The sequence below is a fragment of the Camelus bactrianus genome, chromosome 13, assembly GCF_048773025.1.
Source record: "Camelus bactrianus isolate YW-2024 breed Bactrian camel chromosome 13, ASM4877302v1, whole genome shotgun sequence".
Taxonomy (NCBI): domain Eukaryota; kingdom Metazoa; phylum Chordata; class Mammalia; order Artiodactyla; family Camelidae; genus Camelus; species Camelus bactrianus.
Window position 1 is genome coordinate 33,636,896 of NC_133551.1, and position 20,350 is coordinate 33,657,245.

The 20,350-nt window shown below is 40.0% G+C and overlaps 1 protein-coding gene across 8 annotated transcripts in view; it reads right to left on the reverse strand.

Annotated features, from left to right (window-relative positions):
* PATJ (PATJ crumbs cell polarity complex component) overlaps positions 1–20,350 on the reverse strand; it is a 291,813-nt gene that overhangs the window by 18,398 nt on the left and 253,065 nt on the right. For 7 of the 8 annotated variants that reach the window (XM_074376369.1, XM_074376370.1, XM_074376368.1 and 4 more), the window contains 7 exons: positions 17,665–17,858; positions 15,300–15,447; positions 14,113–14,199; positions 10,651–10,765; positions 9,890–9,927; positions 6,740–6,862; positions 5,915–6,019 (listed from right to left, as the gene is read on the reverse strand). In XM_074376369.1, coding sequence (XP_074232470.1) covers positions 5,915–6,019; positions 6,740–6,862; positions 9,890–9,927; positions 10,651–10,765; positions 14,113–14,199; positions 15,300–15,447; positions 17,665–17,858 — 810 coding nt within the window. The remainder of the gene's footprint in view (positions 1–5,914; positions 6,020–6,739; positions 6,863–9,889; positions 9,928–10,650; positions 10,766–14,112; positions 14,200–15,299; positions 15,448–17,664; positions 17,859–20,350) is intronic. The other variant, XM_074376367.1, reaches the window with a different exon arrangement.

Consider the following 20,350-nt stretch of genomic DNA (forward strand, 5'->3'; position numbering starts at 1 on the left):
TCTTAAGATGAGGGTAAGTTAAAACAAACAATCAAAAAAAAAAAAGCTTGCTTTGTGGGGAGGGAAATAGCTCAGTGGTAGTTAGCAAGCACGAAGTCCTGGACTTAATCCCCTGCACCACCATTAAAAAAAAAAAAAAAGCTTGCCATATTTCATGCCTGGCATTTGGTGTAATTTAATGAAGTAGAAAGCACATCTGCTTAATGTTTTTATTTAGAACCTTGTGACACTGATTCTAGTGACATCAGAATATATTGATTTTAATGTGTCTGCTTTAATAATATAACGGTCTGAAGTGTCAAATGTTTTAAGTTTGGAGTAAAATAAGAATAGGGAGAGTGACCTAGCCATGTCACCATCACCTCAGCTGTCACCTGGAAAACCACTGCACTTCGGGGTTTTAAAAGGAATTTTATCATCCTCTGACTTCAAGACTAAGTTATTATAATGAAAGTAATAAAATTTCATTTATTTAATGCTTAACATTTGCAATCCACCTTTTTTATTAAATGTTAAGCCACATCTAAGCCTCACAGCAATCTTGGAAGAAAGGAGCTACGACTCCTATTTAGAGGAAACTGAAGAGTTAGTGGATTCAAAATGGACACCTTTCTGATCCTAAAGCCTACATGTCCTACAGGACTTACGCTAGGTCTTTGCTTCAAATTCCAAACCATTAGTTCTTTTTTACTGAAGCTTATCACCCCCTTCCTGGCATCACTTGGCTTTCTATCCATCATGAACCCCAGATCAGCTGGTCGTCCCCCCGGCTATGTAATAGAACCACCAGAGAAGCTTGGAAATATACCAATGTTCAAGCTGCATCCCAGACCACTTAAATCCATGGGGTGAGATGCAGGAACTGGTACTAGAGTTGGTGATTTTTACTGGGCAAGCAAGGTTAAGAACTATCCACCCGTATCTTGAACTGCTTGCTGTGCACCCTCTACCGCACACTTTTCAGTTCCCAATCCACCTTTCCCCTCTGCTGCAGTTTTCCTGGGCCAAACTGATAACTGTGCTGATTTGTTCTCTGTAAGTTCATGTCCTTGAATGTGATCAGCATGGATCAGCAACCCACTCAGAGCGACCAGCACCTACTAGGCATGCTCTGGGCCAGGCCTTAGGCTAGAGGAGCAGACACTGTCCCAGCTTTGGATAAATTCATAGTCTAGGGGGAAACTCACCCCCTATTATTGGTTGGAGAGTTTGTAAACAAAGAGTTTTACAAGATTTATAAAGAGGGGTGGGGTGAGATGGGAACTCAAGGCATAGAGAGCAGCATGTGCAAACCTTTGCTCATCCCTAAAGGATGCACTCGTCCAGTGGGCCACAGGTTGGCCTGTGAACCGGCAGCAGCAGCAACACCTGGGAGCTTGATATTAATGGAGATTCTTGGATCCTCCCCAGCCCTACAGAATCAGAAGCTCTGCGGGTGGGACCCAGTAGCTGTGTTTGTTTAACAAGCCCTCCAGGTGATTCTACAGCATGCTGAGGTTTGAGAAGCACTTCTCTCAGATGTCAAAATCTTTATTCATTCTTAGAAAATAATCATTCCAGAAGGGAAGCAGTCAGACTCAAACTCCCCTGAAAAACTTCTTTTTTCAGAGGTAACATCCTCTCCATCTTGCTTCTATCTCCTTTGCTCCCCACTACCCACTTGTTCTCCGGTGACTTGCCACCAACTTTGAAAGAAAGAAATCAATTCCTTTAAAGATGGTCGGTGATTTTTCTGCCTGCTGTAGTGACTTTCCCAGTTTTATTTACTTCTGCCTCATTGGTTAAGTGTGTTATTCTTAAAATTCTTTTCTCCTTCAGTGTCTAGGACCTGTATTCTTGACTCGTGGTTCTTTTCTATTTTATTTTTCTAGGATATTTCTTTCGTGTGCACATAATAAAAATTAAATAGTACAGTACATGATAAAAAATTCAACACTCTCACTCCCTAGAGACACAGTGAACTCTTCTTCAGTACTAGAGGCATAAGCTAAATAATATGCTTTATAAGCCTATTTTGAAATTTATCATCTTGATGACATCTACAGACGCCGTATTCCAACAGATGAGAATTGAGCTTGCCAAAATCTTACACTCAACTTTTATATTTTTAGGTTCTACTTGTTTTCTCTGTTTCTTTAGATGTATTTAGAGCTTTGTAGTTGTTATAACAACTTCTGACCATCTCTTTTTTTATTTCAACTTTAAGATTTAACTCTCTTATATTTTCCTTTCCACAAACACATCCTAAACCCCCATGCTACTAATATTTTAATGCATCGTGATATTTCATTCTATTGGTTTTATTATGACTTACAACGTTTATATAAATGCTATTCACACTAAGCCAACTACTATACTATGCTTAGATTTCTTTTTTTTTTTTTTGGTATAATTTTATTTTTCCAAATGTTAATAGTGATCTCATTTTAATTTTTATATGCTTATTAATAATTCAGCCCCGCAACTTTCCAACTGATCTTAAACTTCCAATTCAGTTAAACATACAAGACAATCTATCTGTCCCTCTTCTCTCCTCTTTCATTCAGAGTCATCTCTCTTAGAGCCCTCTCTTTTCTGGCTGCTCCAATTTGGACAAGCTCGCTCTGCCTGCTATACTGCTGTTCTGGGACTTCCACGTTCCTCAGCATCGTGTCCACTGGCTTTTCTCTTTCTTACTTTCCTCTTGCTGGAGTACATTCTAACATAACTTTCTCAGAAATACATTGCTGAAAAAAAGTAAGATGTCATTTGTCTTGTTCTTTTGTAAGTAGTTTATACTTTTCTCTTTGAGACTTTTAGAATTTAGTATACAGGTATTATTCTTTTATTTATTTGGTCACTGATTAATGGACCTCAGGCTAAATTTGTTTCATTTCTTTGTTATCTTTGTTTTTCTCTTTTCAACTCTTGGTTGTTGGGTATTAGATATCCTGAATTAATCTTGTGTCTTATTTCTTCTCTTCCATTTTTAATCTAAGGTTCACAAGGGAAGTCATTGTTTTCTCTATATTATCTTGATGAGCATGACACATCTCTCTCTCTCCTAACCAGTGGTTGGGCCCTCTTATATCATTTGTGTGTGTGTGTTCTGGAGGATGTCCTAAAAGGACTCTGTAGATAACCCTTAATTAATCTCCCAGACTTCAGACTCTCTGCTCCTGCTCTCCATACTTGCTGCTGACTCCAAGCCTTGATCCTCTGTCTTTCTCTCCACTGTTTTCATTCGTTTATTCAGCCAATATCTATGAATTATTATGTGCCAGGGAGTGGGGATATCAACCCCCTACAAGCCTCAGCTGGCTTTATTTGCTTCCTATTTCCAGCACTGAAGTCTCCCTGAGCACTGGCAGCACATTTCCTCTGCCTGCTGGACATCTCCACCTGGACGCCTCAAAATACAACGTTCTCTTCTCCCAACAAGCTCCTCCTATATTGTCTAGTTTACTTAATGCTCCCTTGATCCACTTCCTGCTACACTCTAAAGTGTTTGGACCCTACAATTTCCTTTAGTGATAAAATCTCTGACAAGCTCTTTTCATCTTCTGTGTTCTCAAAGATGTGAAAATGAACACAATTTCTGGCAGAGGGTCTGGGTTACCTTTTTTTTATCCAAAAAAGGTTTTAAGGTAATTCATAGACAAAAGAGCTAAACCAGGCAAACTACAGAAGCAAATATAGTTGAGAACATCTTAATGACCCCTCATAGCAAATCAATCTCCACTGAACAATCTATACTTGAGAATAAGAAACCATCAGACTTTAAAGGCAGAAATATCTACTTCCTTACCACACCTAGTGATAGCAGTTTAAACTTTGGAGAGAAGCTTCCAGAAGTGCTGGTTGTCTCCCCTCCTCTTTTTCCCTTCTCCACCCTGCCGTCTGCTGACCCAGACCTTAACCTGTCCTGTGCAATCAGCAGCTGTTGTCTGCTTTGCATGTATACTGACAATAAGTCTTCTCCACATCATCAGACACAACTCTCTGACCTTCCCAACTACTCTGCCAATGGGCTGGCTCACCTGATAACAAAAATAAGTACCTACTGACAAGTCAGCTGTGGTAACTGTATTGCCGGTACCACTCCACACACACTGTTTTAATTAAAATAAATACACTACGTAACCAAAAGGTGTCTGATTCAGGATGTAAGAATTTCCTGGGTTTTGTGTCTAAAGACTTTGGCAGCACAAATGCTCATTACCCATAGTTGTGTAGTTCACAACTGTCAAAGTCCCAAAGGATTCTGCTAAGCTTTTAACAGCACCTGTTAGACAGTAACACCACCAACTAATGTGATTAATACAAGAGAACATTTTGAAGCCAAAAGTCATTTTCTTCTTAAAATGCAGGAATAGGAAAAATAAGGAATTCCTTCAAAAGTATGTTAATAGTGGCAATTTGGCTGAATGAAGTGTTAATTCACATGGGAGAGCAGGAGTTCATTTCCATTAAGGGCACTTTATAATAGCTAACGTTAGACTTTAACACTGTGTCTTCTCATTTCCTTGCGAAGACTGTGGAGCTGAACAAATTACACTGGTTGATAAAAATATCAATAATATCAGATCCTGCAAAGGGAAACCCCCCTTTTTTTTCTCGACATAGTTATCATTTGAAATAATTTCCTCATAAAATTCTGTTTATCTAATGGGTCCCAGCAGCTCTGCGATTGAAGAGTTGCACTAGAATGGCCTCTAGGGGTCAGCATAACTCGGAGGAAGAGCAAGGGCTGCAAACAAGGAAAAGCAAGGATTTGCAGGCTCTGAGGATGACTGAGGTGGGGACAGAGGGCGGAATGAGAGGTAACCACCTAAGTAAGTTTCCACTGAAGGTGAGGACAAGGTTCAGAGGGGAGCTGATTCTACAGATGGTCCACCTAGTGTTTTGGTTTGTGTTTACCAGAAGCTCGGGGACCTAGATCATTGAATGATGTGTTGCCTGTCACAAAACTCCCTTGAAACTACTGACAGTATCTTATGATTCCCTTCAGACATGCTGAAAGCCATTGACTTTTTTTTAATGTCTGTTTTGGCACTTTGGACTTAGACCTTTGAGATGTGCGAGTTTAGCAACACAAACTGGTCCTCCCCAAAGTAATGCTTTTTCAATTTGAACTTTTTAAAGGCTAGAATGACTGGACTGGAGTGGCTGGCTGCCCTCTCTAAGGTACTTATGGTAGGTTTTATTCTTTTCACCTATAAGCCATTTAATACTACTTCTGCAGAAGTATGGTGATTACAATCACACATTTTGGGGGGGATTCATTAACAAAACTCACTGCCAGGATGCTGCCTCTCACTCACTGCACAATATCAATCTCAGAGACGCTGGAAGTGCTGAAACATAAGGAGGGGTGATTAACAGCACACCTCGTTTTTACTTCCCGGTATGTCTCCCTGTGCCTCTGCACAATGCTCTTGGGGACCACAGCTGATAAATGATTGTCTGCCCGAGTTGATGACTACTAGGCAGTGAGAATTTAGCAGTATTGGCAACCATGCACGCTACAGGAGAAAGAGCATTGTTACTTTTCCTTCCTTTAAAAGGGGTGGAAGAAACAGCACTGGGGCAGTTCAGACACAGTTTTGGGGCTTAAGAAAAGAAATCATTTCCTACTCCTTGCAAATTTTGATTTACAAAGAACGCCAGAAGCTAAAAGCCTTGTTGATTTATCATGTGAAGCAAAGAGTAATTTTTCTCCCCTTGTTATGCTTTCATATAATCATGCTCACTGCCTGTATGGGTGGTATTAAAGAATTTCTGAATAAAAATAATAATTTCTTGCTTTCAACCTTCATAATTCACATCAGCAAGCACCCTGCTGGGCGGTGATGCCTCCTGCCAGTGACGCTCAATCTTTTCTGTGCGCCACTTATCTGCCTCTCGCAACTGCGCGTTCCATTGATCACAGTACCTGCAGGATAATGCGCCCGTAGGCGTTCTTCAGCAGATTAACCACGTCCGCGTGAGACAGCCCATCCAAAGGTTGCCCATTAATGCTGACAATCCGATCTCCAACCTGGAGGTACAAAAGTGGTAGAAAAATCACTATCATTAAGAAAAATTAAATTTGAGAAGAATGCTTAAAAAATTCTTTGTGAGTCATATTTCCCATTTGTGGCTATTGTGCAGATTCTGTGTTTCTACTGTGTGTGCGTGTTCCAGAAGCATGAGGAATTTTTATGGCTTTCCCCAAATACAGACCAATCAGAGAAACAAGAAGGGGGTCAGATCTGAGTATTAAAAGGCCCAGCAGGCCACTTTTATACCTTGGTAATGGTGGTGCTGCATACATCTATTTGCCAGTAATAGCGGGGTGTACAAATTAACTGTTCAATAAAGCTCTAATGAGGAAGCCAAATATTTTCTGCTTTATTTTTCTTACCTAAGTTAAGATTAAGGGGTGATGGGGAAAAAAGATCATAAGAACATTGATTCTTTTGGTGGAAGGAAGATTCTAAGGTCAAATCTCTCTTCAGGTAAAAATAATATGGGAGGCTTTGCAAATGAGCAATAATTTCTTATTTCATTGAGAAGCTTTGATACAAACAATATTTTATATGTCCAGGGACATAATGAATTTCAGGCATAAACCCTCTCCAGTGCATTTTGCCCTCAGCGTGGGTCTCTGAAGGCTTTTGGAATTCCAATTTTAAAGAGTGCCCCTGGCTGCCATGTCCCCTCCCGCCCCAACCCACCCCACCCCACCCTGTGGGCCTTCACCACCCTCTCTGTTTACTTTAAGCTTCTGTGTACGTGCAGCCACACCGCTGGCCTGAATCATGGCAATAAATATTGGGATATCTCCTAAGGGACTCCCTTTTCCTCCAGCAATACTGATTCCAAGGGCATCACTGAGCTCCTAAAAAAGAAGGGAAACAATGATTATCTGTTAATAAAGAGTCACAACATGATTGCCTCCAGGTTGCTGTTGAACAAAATCCCTCCATGATGCTGGAGACCAAGGAACACAGGAGTTAACTGCAACGCCTTTGCAGTCAGAAAGACCTTTGTTTCAGCTCTTAATTTGCTGGAGCGTCTTGAAGAAGTGCCTTAACCTGTTAAAGCTTCCATCTCTAAGCATAAAGTGGTTAGAAAACCACCCAGCTCACAGTGCTGAGGATGGCACACAGCAAGGGCTCAGTAAAAGGCAACAGTGGGAGTGAAAAATAAAACCCAACCCTATGCTACTGCTCAGTTTAGTGGCCAATTTCGATGCAGACTTGGCAAGTATGTCCTCATATGGTGTTTACGATTCCATTGCCGAGCATATCATGCTCTTCTGGGTGTGAACAAACACACTTGGCTCTGAAAGAGCTGCAGAACTGTGTCAGGACAAAGGGTCTTTGAGGACGCCCACTGCGGTGACTACAGAGAGAAGCTAATATGCGACTGACTATGTTCCGAGATTGTTAGGTGAGACAGTTCGGTTTGCTCTGAGCCTGGTAAACAGATCCTGGCCTCAGTCCAGGTTTCCCCCATATTTATATCACAGGGTTAATATTTTAAAAATCGCTAAAAGAACAAATGACAGGTTCCACTTTCAGCACGGTGGCATGCACACCCTATAGCATCTCTCTCCCGCTGATTAAAATGAAGACCTCTTGTCAAAACCCTAAGAACAACTACCCGAGGCTTCTGAAAAGTAAAGAAACGCAAACAAATTGCGGTGGAGCCAGAACTTGGAGAAACGACAACAGGCGGTGTACTTCCCAGTTGTTTTCCTGGCAGCTCTGTCCTCAAGGCGAGAGACCCAGTCAAGAAGCCATAAAGGTGGTGCAGACTGCTAAAACTTGGATGTTCACACCCATCTTCTGGGCCAGAGGAACCAGGAAAAGCAGCCCTGGTGGCTGGAGAATAAAGGAAGAAACCTAGAGGAGAGAGCCAGAGAAGGGCATCCTCCGCCTCTGTGAGTGAACCCCCAGAATGCGCAGGCACAATTCTAAGCTGCGCACGTGCAGGACAGACCCACACTCGGGAACTGAGCTGAGATTTCAACCAGCACTCACAAAAGGTGACCGAACTTGCAGTCCGAGCCTAACTGGGTGGACTGCCTCCTAAAACATAAACACCAACACTCTTCAGACTCTACACAGCATAACATTCACCAGGGCCAGGAACAACTTCCAAGTTACTCAACATGTGAAGAACCAGCAAAATGTGACCAATTTTCTTCTTAAGTTCTTTCAAATATGCACGACAGCTGAAAGCCAAATTGATACCATTGTCTAGTGGGGTTTTCAATTTTTGTAGATGTAAGCATATGACAGCCATGACACCACTGTTAGTGGAGCAGCTGTGGTACAGGGACCCACAGGCTTGCAAAGCTTCTGCAGTTTCATCTGATCATTTAAAAATGTACACAGCTTAGTGTGCTTCACTTTTATGTCAGGAAAGTTGGAAAAAGGGAAAAGAATAAAATGATAACAAAAACCATGTAAGAAGGAACTTTAATACCCTGTTTTCCAAAGTGTCTGTGTCCAGCCTCTATTCTCTGAATGCATCAATAATAAAGCCATGCATGCAAAAACGGCAAGATACATTTCATTATGAGGTTCCTGCTCGGATTGCGTGTGTGAGAACAAGGTGGGTAGGAGCAGGCCTTTTTATAAAAGCCTGTAAAAATAAGCAGCTGAAATGACTAAGGAAACATAAAATGATATGTTATGAATCCTGGAATGAGGAGAAATTAATGGAATTATTTGGCTTTGTTCAAATGCATTATGATGCTTCCTTAATTTATCCATAATTATGCACATGTTGGCACATTTAAGTTCCCAGTCAGAAGAACATTTGAGTTGCCACTCTGGTGGAAAGATACTAGGAACAAATATGGCAGATTTAGTCAAAGATGTAGCCAATAATAATGGATGCCACTTCCTGGACATTCATGATATACTAGGTACTATGCTAAGTACACTGTATGCGTTGCCTCATTTAATCCACACAACAGATCTGCCTTGTGAGGTAAGTGTTATCACCCCCAATCTTCAGATGAGCAAACTGAGGTTAAGTAACTTGCCAAAGGTAAGAGAGCTAATACATGGTAGAGTGTCTTCAAACACAACTATAATTGAGTCCAGAGAGCTAAACTAAACTAGGTATCACTTTACTGCAGTTGAACTATGATTGCAACAAGGTCATAATTTTTTTCACTACTTCTGGAATCCCAAATTTAATGGTAAGAACAAGCAAAATAAAAATGCTTTTCGATATTCTGGATTATCACACAGGAGTTTGAAAAACAGGATTTGACAACTTTATGAACTGAAATGGGTCTTACACAGTCTTCTCAGGAGGGCAACTTAGCACTTTATATAAAGGCCTTTAAACAAGAAGCGTGGATTTTGACTCAACAATTTTATTTCTAACAATTAATCCTAAGGAAATCACCCATGATATGGGCTGAAAGAAAATGCGAAGACATTTTTCTATAAAAGACAGCAAAAGTTGAGAAAAATGCTAATTGTTTAAAAAGAGGATGTTGGTTAAGAAAAATCACAACACATTCACATGGTGGAATATTATGCAACTAATAAAAATCATGCCATATGCTGTCAAAAAAAAACCTTACTGGCATGGCTAAAAGTTCATGCTTTCAAGTGAAAATGGCAAGCTACAAGAGCATGTCTAATATAATACCATTTTTTTGTTTTATAAAAGCAGCACAATGCACAAAATGTAGTGAACCGATGTACCAAAAAATTCACAGAGATCATGTATGTGCTTTGCTGTACTTTCCTACATCTGTTTATGTTACACAGGCCATATACTGACTTCAGTAACTTGAAAGAGCACACTAACAATCCAGCATTCTGTGTTAAGGGAAAGATGTATATATTATGCAAATCCAACACAAATCAGATAAAAAGCAAAATGACTGGCTTACCCTGATTATCTCAACAGTCCTTGGTCCCACATCTGTGCCTATAAAATAAAAAGGCAATAAATTAACTTTTTAAAAAGTTAGAGTTAATGTTATTTAGGATATAATATTATCCCATGAAAACAGTATCATCATCTAGGTCTTTCAAGAGAGAATACTGAAGCAAGCAGGCATTGTACCCTCCCTCAGAATTCAAACTGGTGACCATCGATCAGGGCATGTGGCCTCTATCTTAAAAGAGTCCTCTCTGTCTGAGATAGATGTGTCTGTAATCATTTGGTTTGACAAAAGCTGCCGGACAGTAGCAGCAGCTGCCTGGAATATGGTGATTAAATGCCTTGGAAGGTGAGCCATCTGTGTTTCACTGCACATCTTTCTGCCTTAATCAAAGATAACCTAACCCAAGGAAAGACTTAAAAAGACCCCCTACCCTGTCCCGTCCCCAATGGCATATGGACTTCAGACCTTCCTCAAGTGATCTGTAATTTAAAATTTTCCTCTTTGGAGATGGTTTTAGTTTATGAAGTACTTTAGATGTCTGCTTTCCTGTTTTTCACGTGATTTGTTAAAGGCACATTCCTAAAGTGAATCTCTACGGTTTCACTTCCTTTAGAACGGGACATTCATAAAGCATGGGGTTTATGTAGCCATGTTCAAAGACTTAAAAGTACTGTAATCGAAGGTGAAAAGATCTTTTTTTAAACCAAATATTAATATTTTAAAAAACAAGACGGTTTTGCTGGGGGGGTGCATCCAAGTAATACCTGAGTTTTTTTGGGAAGGATCCGAAGCTCTTTTGGTGCCGACCAGGTTCTGCAGGCTGGTGATGACAGGACCAAGGGAAGGAGGAAAGCTGCTGTGTGTGCTCTGCTGACTCCCCTGAAAAGGAGACCCGGCAGTCAGGCAGACATGTTCACACTTACTACCACTCTCCTACTTACTAAGTAACCAGGGACATGTAATAGAAAGTTCTGCAGAGGCCAAAAAAGGAAACAAAAATCACACATGCTCACTCTCTTATCCTCCTAAACAATCCCAATTAACATTTGCTCTACTGATTTATCCATTATACGTGATTTCAATCATCAAGGAAGAAAATCTGCAGTAATTTCAGCTTTCTGCGCTGCACATAACATCAGAAACATTTTCCTAAGCTTTTACACAGTGTTTACACATGATCAGTATAATGACACTGTGTGTCATTTCGGGCTGCAGTCAACATTTATCTCCTTATTTCCCAAATTACATAATCTATTTTTGCTAAAATAAGTATAATAAAATCTAGAGTAACAGAAATATGATCAAATGGAACCCTCAATTGTAAGGAAAAGCAGCAAATACCAAGGGAATATGCTGTTTTGGGAATGTTTTAAAGCTTTTTTTTCCCCTCAAAGATTTTCCTAGAGTTGGTAATAATTCAGCTCAATCTGCTATAACTCTATTGCCTTCCTTTTAAATAAATTTAATGTTTATTTCAATAAATTTAAATAATGTATAGTCATGTTTGGCTGGTAGCTGTTCAACAAAAATTGTGTGCATTTCCAATGCAGAAAACAATGACACCAATAATGAATAAAGAACTTTTTTCTAACAAATTATTAAGGTTATGCCTATTGCCTCAAAATTTTAAGGTACACCTAAGACCACAATCATCACCTGATAAATTATCATTTGATCCATTTCCTTAGTATGATGCAAGTTCTTTAATATTTTAACATTCCTTAAATATGAAAAATTTCAAATATACAGAAAAGTTGAATCATACAGTAGACATAACCACCTACATTCCACAATTAATATTCTACTATATTTTCTTTGTCACATATCTATTCATCAATTTGTCTTTTTAAGAAAATTCATTTCAAAGTTACAAACATCAGTACACTTAACAATCGATATATATAGTTATATATAGTTTTATATTCTATTTATAGCTTTATATATGGTTTTATATATATAGTTTTATATATATATAGTTAAAGGAGTGTTTTTATATATTTTTTGAAAGGATATGATTTAAATCAATGATGCTATAATAGATAACTACTCAGAACAGAGAAAGTATAGCATATTATAACTTTTGCCTAAACAAAATCTCAGAATAATGCGTTTTTTAAGGCCTTTAGAAATACGAACTTTGCCTGGCAGTGTCCCCTCAGTTTTCTGAGGCAATGATTTCTCACGTGGTTTTTCCATTACACACTTCCCTCTGCATAGGAGAGATACTCTTTCCGGGTTGGTGGGAAAAGGTATTTTTAAAAGAAGAGGCTTGGCAGCCCCACAGCTAGAACCTCTCTCTTAGTGAACCCATTTTCTCTAGGCCAAGTCAAAGAGTTATGAGATGCCTCCAAAGAAGGCAGCTCTCTCCCTATCATATAATTGCTCAAATAAAAATGTGTGCCCCTAGAGGGTCTTGACTTTTTTAAAGAGGCTTGGGGGGGAAAACGTCTGCGAGTGGGTCATGGGCTGGTCTTCGGCTCATGACGATGGAGGACACTTTCTTTTCACAGCCACCTACAAACGTTCTTCCCTTTAGCCAAATATCAGCACAGACTCTCAAACCGCCTAGGTCACAATTTTAAGGACAAAGTAAGGATAAAGTACGTATACTCTTTTTCTTAAAGCTGAATTAAATTCTATCCTCTGAAATAAAATTTCTGTGCAGAGAGGTTAGATAAAACTATTTGATACTTTCTTCCCAGTTTCCTAAATATGACAGCTCACGTTTACATAACAGATAAATGGTGATGGTGGGCTTTTGGCATTTAATGACAGCCTCTAAATTTGTTAGGTCTGTATTTAACCTGAATGTGAACTTATTAACCACTAAGATGCACGTATACATTCCTCAAGGGTAGAAATCCAGCTCAACCCACCACCTCACCTGTCAGTTCGGAATTTTCTTAAAACACTGGAATTCCTTGTACCCTTGTGCCTTTGCATATGCTATGCCCTCTGTCTTTTCACCCACTTTTCAACCTATCAAACTCCTTTTGGAGTGAGACCCAGTGGGACCTCTTCTGTGTTGCCCTCCTACACTCTGAAGGAAGAAAACTTCCATCTGTAGTGTTGTTCACGCTGCATTCTAACCCCGATGTACACTGGAGCTTCAGCGAAAAGACTCAAATGACTCTTCCATTAAGGAAGAAGCCGAGACGACCATTTTGCTTCTCAAGTTCCCATTTTTGATACAAGTCTGGTCAGAATCCTCACCAATCATTCACTTCTAGCATCTTACTGTAGCACTGTCTCTCAGTACACATATTTGCTGCTCATTACATAAGCCAGGAATGCAAAAAAAAAAAAAAAAAGTTCCCAACTTCCACAATGGTATTTTTCTTCACTCATTTTCTGACACCAGTGAGGCAAAGGGGGGAGCTAATAGCATTCCAGAAGCACCTGTGTGCTAGCCATGAAATCAGAATGTCTTCTAAACAAAGGTCTTGGAGAGGCTTTAGGTCTAAGAAAACTAGGGTGGAGACCAAAAGTCGTGCTTTTAACCTCAAAACAAAGGCCCATCTATAAGCCACAAAGGGGACTATGAGGTCACATGTAAGTTTCTATAGTTTCATTTTGTACCAAATAGGACTTAACATATAGTCTACCATCTTGATTTTGTTAGCCATTACAATGAAAAAAAAAAATACAGTGAAATATACTTTGTTTAAAAAAAAAAGTAGCACTTACATCAGCCTTGCAAATAAACATGAGATGTTTGCTAACCCACAAAATATCACCCATCAAGGCCTTCCTCCCACAGGAGAAACCCCTACACTTTGCTCTCCCAGGAATATACCATTAATTGCCCTCAGCATATGTGAGTGGCTATTCACAAGTTAACTTTATAGCAATATTTAATTGAATGAATAGAACAATGTTGTGCTAATGAGGGTCAAATTGCCACCAGATGTTGCTTCTTTGTTTTTTTAAAATGAACACAGCTGTGCACATGCAATGGCTAGGCAATATAGAACTAATAGTGGGAAAGAAAAGTGGTTCTAAGAAAACATCTGCAGGTAATAACGGAGAGAACAATCTAGGGATTAATGAATTTCCATCCCACCTTTCATTTTTATTTCGAACACATTAGGGTGTACTGAACTTGGTGTTGTGACTATGCTGCATGCTACACATTATTGCCCAACAGTCATCTATGAAGTGGGGGACTTTCTCCCAGGGGGGACAGGTGAGGGAGTGAGTCAGTCTGACAGGAAGCCGTCAACAACCTGACTATTCTGTGATGTCTTCCTCGAGGAGGTCCAGGAACCAGCTCGGAGTCTTCCAACCTCTAGCTGCACAAGCCCCTGTGCACACTTGGGGAGGCAAGGAAAGAACATAGGTGAGAAACAGTAGCATTTATGACCTGAATTATCATGGCAGAGTCTTCACTCATGTCTGCAGGCCAGAACTGTAAATGGCTGATGAAGGCCACAGGCAGAAAGGAAATTCAGAAATCAAAAAATCACGCAAGGTAACAAAAACACATCAACTCCATGGTGTTCATCTCATAATTTCATGACTTCTTTAAACACATTAAAGGGATTACATTTCAATTCACCTCTTTTCTCTTTCTTTTCCCTTCTGATGAGAGTATTCAGAAGCATTGAAATGATTAAGAAGTAGTGACAAGGAGAACAGAAAAATCAAACACAGAGGTAACACAGAAGTAATCTAAGTCCTCTCTTGAGTAATAGCTAAGAGTTGTCTATTTTAGGAAATCAGGATTTTAAAATAAACAAAATCCATTTATCTTTGCAAAATCTCCCACACCTACAGTATTTGGGAAACAGAATAAGACACACTTGGTTACAGTTGAAGGGACATCTACGAGGATTTTTATTAACCAGTTCCTAACAAGAGAGGGGTCCTTGTGGCAGAGACACTGGGAGGGGAATCTTGAACCTGAGCCTCTCTACAGCTTCAGCGAGAGACAGCTTGCAGGGCAGGAAAACCCCTCAGGCACAGTTTTGCTTGTCATTCTACTTTCCCAGTCTTCACTGTGAGATGGAGAAGCTGGTCTTCAACAATCTTTAATGTTCCTTCAAGCAATAAAAGCTGGATTGGATGAATTCATGATAATATAGCCTTAGAGGGAGGAGGATAAATTCTGTGACTCCAGGAGAACCTATCCCATCAAATGCTTTTACAGGACGATTGTGGTTACTTGGAATTCTCACAGCTATGAAAAACTAGCTTAGAAATCCCCAAACAAGGTTCCCTTCAATCCTGTTAGCCAATATAACAGCTTTCTTTTAGAGCTACTCCTGATTGGTTAAAATAATCAGAGATTAGGTCTCTACTAAAAACTAGAAATCAGCATAAAATTCAACACATTTTACAAACAAGCCAGATTAGAACCATTCCCACTGGACTTGAGTTATACCCGTCATGCAGAAAGCACCTGGAGACTCACCTTGAGGACAGTGGCCACTGTCTCCTGGGAGGCATTTCTCATGTCCTCCCCATTCACAGACAAGATCTGATCTCCCTGAATCAATCTCCCATCAAGGTCTGCAGCTCCACCTTTCACGATGTCAGAAATAAACACTCCACTTCCAGTTCTGTGAATACCATAAAGCAGTGTAATCACATATAACCTAATATTTCTGTATTAAATCTGAGATTACTGATATTCTATATAGATTCACTAAATCCTAAAACTTGGAAGACAGACCCACAAAACCACCTAATCCAATAATATCCACTATCTTCCCAAATAATAAACCTCAGAGTGCTCACCCTTTAAATAGTTTATGTGTATTTATACTGCCCATTATAATATTCACTTTCTTTGGCCCAAGGGCATAATTCCTACAAGAGGACAATTTTAGTGAAATGAAATGGAAATTCACTTTAAAAAGCAAGAGTTAAGTACTGTTAAACCGTGCAGGTTATTTCCTTAGAGATCAGCTCAATTATTAGCATCTGATCTATTTCTAGTCTCTGTCACTTTTCCTTTCCCTGTCTTTATTACTATAAGGTTTTAATTATGTTTATTTGATGAATAAATGTCTAAAAATTCAAGAGGTTGAAAAGGGAGTGGATCTTGAAAAGCTTCCCTCTCACCTCTAGTCTCCTGTCCCTAAGTTGCCTTCTCAGAGGTAAACAAAAGTACCTGTTTCTTAGTTATCTCCAAAAGATATTCTGTGTACACTCAAGCAAATGCATGTGCATATAGAACATATGTTTGTAAATGAATATATACATTTTTTTTCCTCCAGTTTTTTTCAACTTTGCTTTTTTCACTTAGTACACCTTGGCAATTGATCTTTATTAGCACTTGGAGCTTCCTCAATGCTTTTTTATGGCTGCATACTATTCTATAAATGTTCTTTAATTTCATTTATTAGTAAACTACTGATAAACATGTAAGTTATTTCCATTCATTAGCTATTGCAAACAATGCGTAGTGAATGTGTACATAGTTAGGATACATTTCTAGTCACTGAATTGCTAGACAAAGAATTGTGAATTTTGAGAGCTTATACATCTGAGTTTTTACAATGAAACTTTTTGCACTAAGGAATATAAATGTTCCTTACAAACTCAATCTAAAATACTGGTGTTGTATAAAGATTATTTCATCAATCCACTACAAGACAAAAAAGGAAAAATCACTACTCTAAATGGAATTTCTCCAGGCATATGTATATGTCACAAGAAAGCAAACTTCAACATGGGCTCTGTCAGTTGCTCTCCACCCAGATGTGCACTGTTTGCTCAGAAATAAGAGTTCCAGGCTCTTTTTTTCTGTAATGCATTTCCAAAGTGATGGTTTTATGGTGCTGAAGTAAAAAATGAGATCATGATAGCACAGTACATGGCACAAAATCAGCTCAAAAATGGTAGCCGATATTTTAATAACAGGTTGGACTGCTGGAAAAAAGCACTGGGCTAGTCAGCGGAGGTCTATGAGAGCACAAGACACAATATGCATAAAATCAACTTCAATTCTTCCTAAGAAGATGGTTGATACTATTTAAGGCGACACTGGGGAGTCACCTGAAAATCCTGCGGCCCTGTTGGAATAAATACACACTAGATACGTAAAGCCAGTAAACCATGGAAGCTGGAATTGCAGTTTCAAGATCTCATTTACTTCTCTAATCTACTAATATTCTGGAATAATTACTGCAATTCCTATCACATGGGTAAACAGCATAGATTTCAAAAAAGCAGCCTAGCCACCAGGATTTACCTACACCTTTGGTGCAAGCGATTATTTTGGGGACATCTTTCTTAAGAGAAAACTAGAGTCATGAAGAATCTATGTTTGTCTCTCTAGTAGGTCGACTCAGCTAATTTCAGTAACTTCTCAACTTGTTTTAGTTAACAGAGTAGGAAATCAACATGGAACTCCACGGCAGGGCAATTTCCCCAGCCCAACACTGTACATACATAAATCTCTTTCTTGATATTAGCTTTTTCTTGGGTATGGTTGCTTTAATTAACCCTTGCAAGCCTCAGACATAAGTGACTCCAAGTTGAAAGAAACTTGTTGACCCTGTTTTCACTCTACCTGGGAATAAAAGTCTGGAAGTTCTAGGTCGATTAACCTTAGTGTTCCATCATTACATGACACTTTTTTTTTGGTTGAAAATCCTGCTTAGAAACATGACCTGTCTCATTCAAATATTCATAATTATGTTAATTTTAGAAATCACATCATTAGTTTACACTACCAGGCTTTATCTTTCAGGGTTTGTAGGCATTAGTTAGTCCCTAAAACTCTGAAGGAATAAGGCCAATCAATCCTGACTTTCACAGCATTTCTTTACCGTTTCCCAACGATGCTCAGGCCCAGTCCTCGGCCGGCCTTCTTCTGAAGATCCACAGGGAAAATCTCTAAGTTCTCCTCGTCCCTGTAGTGCGCCTCATCTCTGTACACCACCAGTCGCACCTTCTGGGGGGTCTGCCTCAGGGCTGTGATGGCTTCTTCGTGGCTGGCGCTCCTCAGGTCAATCCCATTAGCCTGGAACAATGGGCATCTGAGAAAGGCTGCTGACAGCAGAGGCCTCTCCGCCTGCTGGAGCTCTTTGACTGGAGCAGTGAGAAATCTCTAGAAATGTCCAGCCGTTCCCTAAGCACACAAGTAGTGGCCACTAGCAGTCATAGCTGCTTCAAATACAAAGGACGTAACCCTTACACTCTCCCACCCCAGATAAGCATAGGGTGGGTTAGTGCACATGATAATGCAGTTTTAGGTTGCTATGAGCTTTACTATGGACTCAACATGAGAAGAGAACAGAGACTAATTGGCTCATTTAATTGAGGTCAAAGGGGAAATAAACATTAGTGCTTAGTCAGCACTTTTGGTGTCAGCACAGTTTAATATTGAATATGACAGCCTCACTCTCAATTGCTAACATCACAACTACTTTGGAACAGGGTCGGAAGGAAATAAGGGATCGGTATTTGTGACAGCGTCAGGGACCCCCTGAAGTCCACTCATTTGAATCTGAGTCCGAGTGAGCACAGACAGGACCATGCATTAGACAGCAAACCATACTGGAAATGGCACTGAGTAAAACCATGGCCCTGCTCATGCCAAGTCACATGAATTTGGTCAAGTCGTGTAACCTCCGTGAACCTCTGTTTCCTTGTCTGTTAAATGGAAATCATAGTCAACTTATTTGTTGTTTTACTTAACAAATGCTTGTGTATTAGCCCTTTATGAGTATTTACTCATTTAATCCTTACACTAATTCTCTGAAATAGATACCATTACCATTTTACAGATGAGGAAACTGAGGCATGGGGAGGTTAAGTGACTAGACCCAGGCTACACAGCTGGCACATGGAGGAGCCATGATTTGAATCTAGACCATCTTTCCGCTTTTAGTCTCTATACCATGCTGCTTCATCTTATTCCTGGAATGGGTTACTGGAGCCCCCTGCCACAGAGAAAGTCAAGTACTGATGTTGGTAAGTGAATTAGACACAGGAGAGACATTGAGGGGCAGAGTAGACCAGACTCAAGTGAAAGGAGTCATGGGCCACTTCCTCCAGGTCACAGCTAGGAAAAGAGCCGAACAACGGGAAGCACAGGCCCAGGCCCTGGCTGGGTGGGAGGCAGAATGAGAGAGTTCCCTCAAGATGTTGGTTCCAGTCTGTGTTCTGGTCCATCTCTATGTGTCCCAGGCAAGTCAAGCCTATCTCTGAACCTCCCTTCCTTCATCAGTCCAAAGAGGGGCTGGCCTGACGCTTTTCCAGTTCTAACATTCCAAAGATCAGGACGTGTGCATAAAGAATGGTCACAGAGAAGGCAGAAAAGAGGAATGAACCCTTCTCGGAAAAGGCGACTTTTGAGCTATTACTGAAAGCTGATTCTATGAGTCAAGAAAATGTTTCAAAGCCTAATTTTCAAGCTTCTTTTTCTTTTCTGGTATATCTTGGTGGGTTTGTGTACTCAGACTAACTACACCCAGAATAACAGTGGTTAAGCATGAAATTTGCATGTAGATGGAGTTTAATTTGGGTGCCAATTTGAACGTCCTGTGTAAAACCTTACCTGGATTACTCAAGGTCCACTTCAACTCTGTCTTCCAAGACTTGGCGATGATAATAACACTAACAATCATAGTATCTACGTAGTGTTGTGAGAAGTAAGTGAAATGAGCCCTGCGGTATGACCAGCGTGGGGCTTGGCACGCAGCTAAGCCCGACAGAAGTTAGAAACTGACGTTTTACAAGGAACTGAAATGCCTGTGCTCAGGGCTGTATTTCCTCAGCACCAGCATTCCCTGCTACTTTAGGCTCACAAATGTGTTTTCACTGCTTGTGAGGTCAACCCACAGAACAAAGGGAAAACAATGTCTTCAGAAAATGTGGTCTGAGCTGATTATTTTCCCTGTATTCCAATAGATGGCACACAAGACCACTTCTGCTACTCTACTGAAAAAAAGTTACCTCCATGGATTGAAAGTGAATTCTCTAAGCCTCTAAAATACCTCTTAAAAGGCCCTAACAATTATGCTTTTAATTAAAAAGCACTGTCATTAAATTCCAATATTACAAAAGCAATTCATACTAAATTCCAGCATCGAGATGTCTGCTCAAATCAACGTGATCTTTTCCAAGTTCACAGTTTTCATTTTCTCTTCTGCTTATTGAGAGATACCACCAAACGCACCAATGATTTTAAGAGAAATATCGCTGTGTGGCTAGAGTATTGTGCAGTAATGTATTACTTTAAGTGCCTTACATAAGTACCAGATGCATTATTTAGAACATTGACTGTGGAGGGGTAGGGGTGGGAATAGGAGGGCTCCCTATTTGAGAAGGGCCATAGGAAGCCCAGGTGTCAACGGGAGTAAATCACATCCCTCGGGTAGGACAGGCATGTGGGGAAATGGGGGAGCCGCTGCTTTGGAAGGAAAGAATAACCAAATTGGGGAGGAGTTCCTCATTATCTTATTTCACAGGGAAAACCAGACATTAGCTCTCTACTCTTTCTGCTCCCAC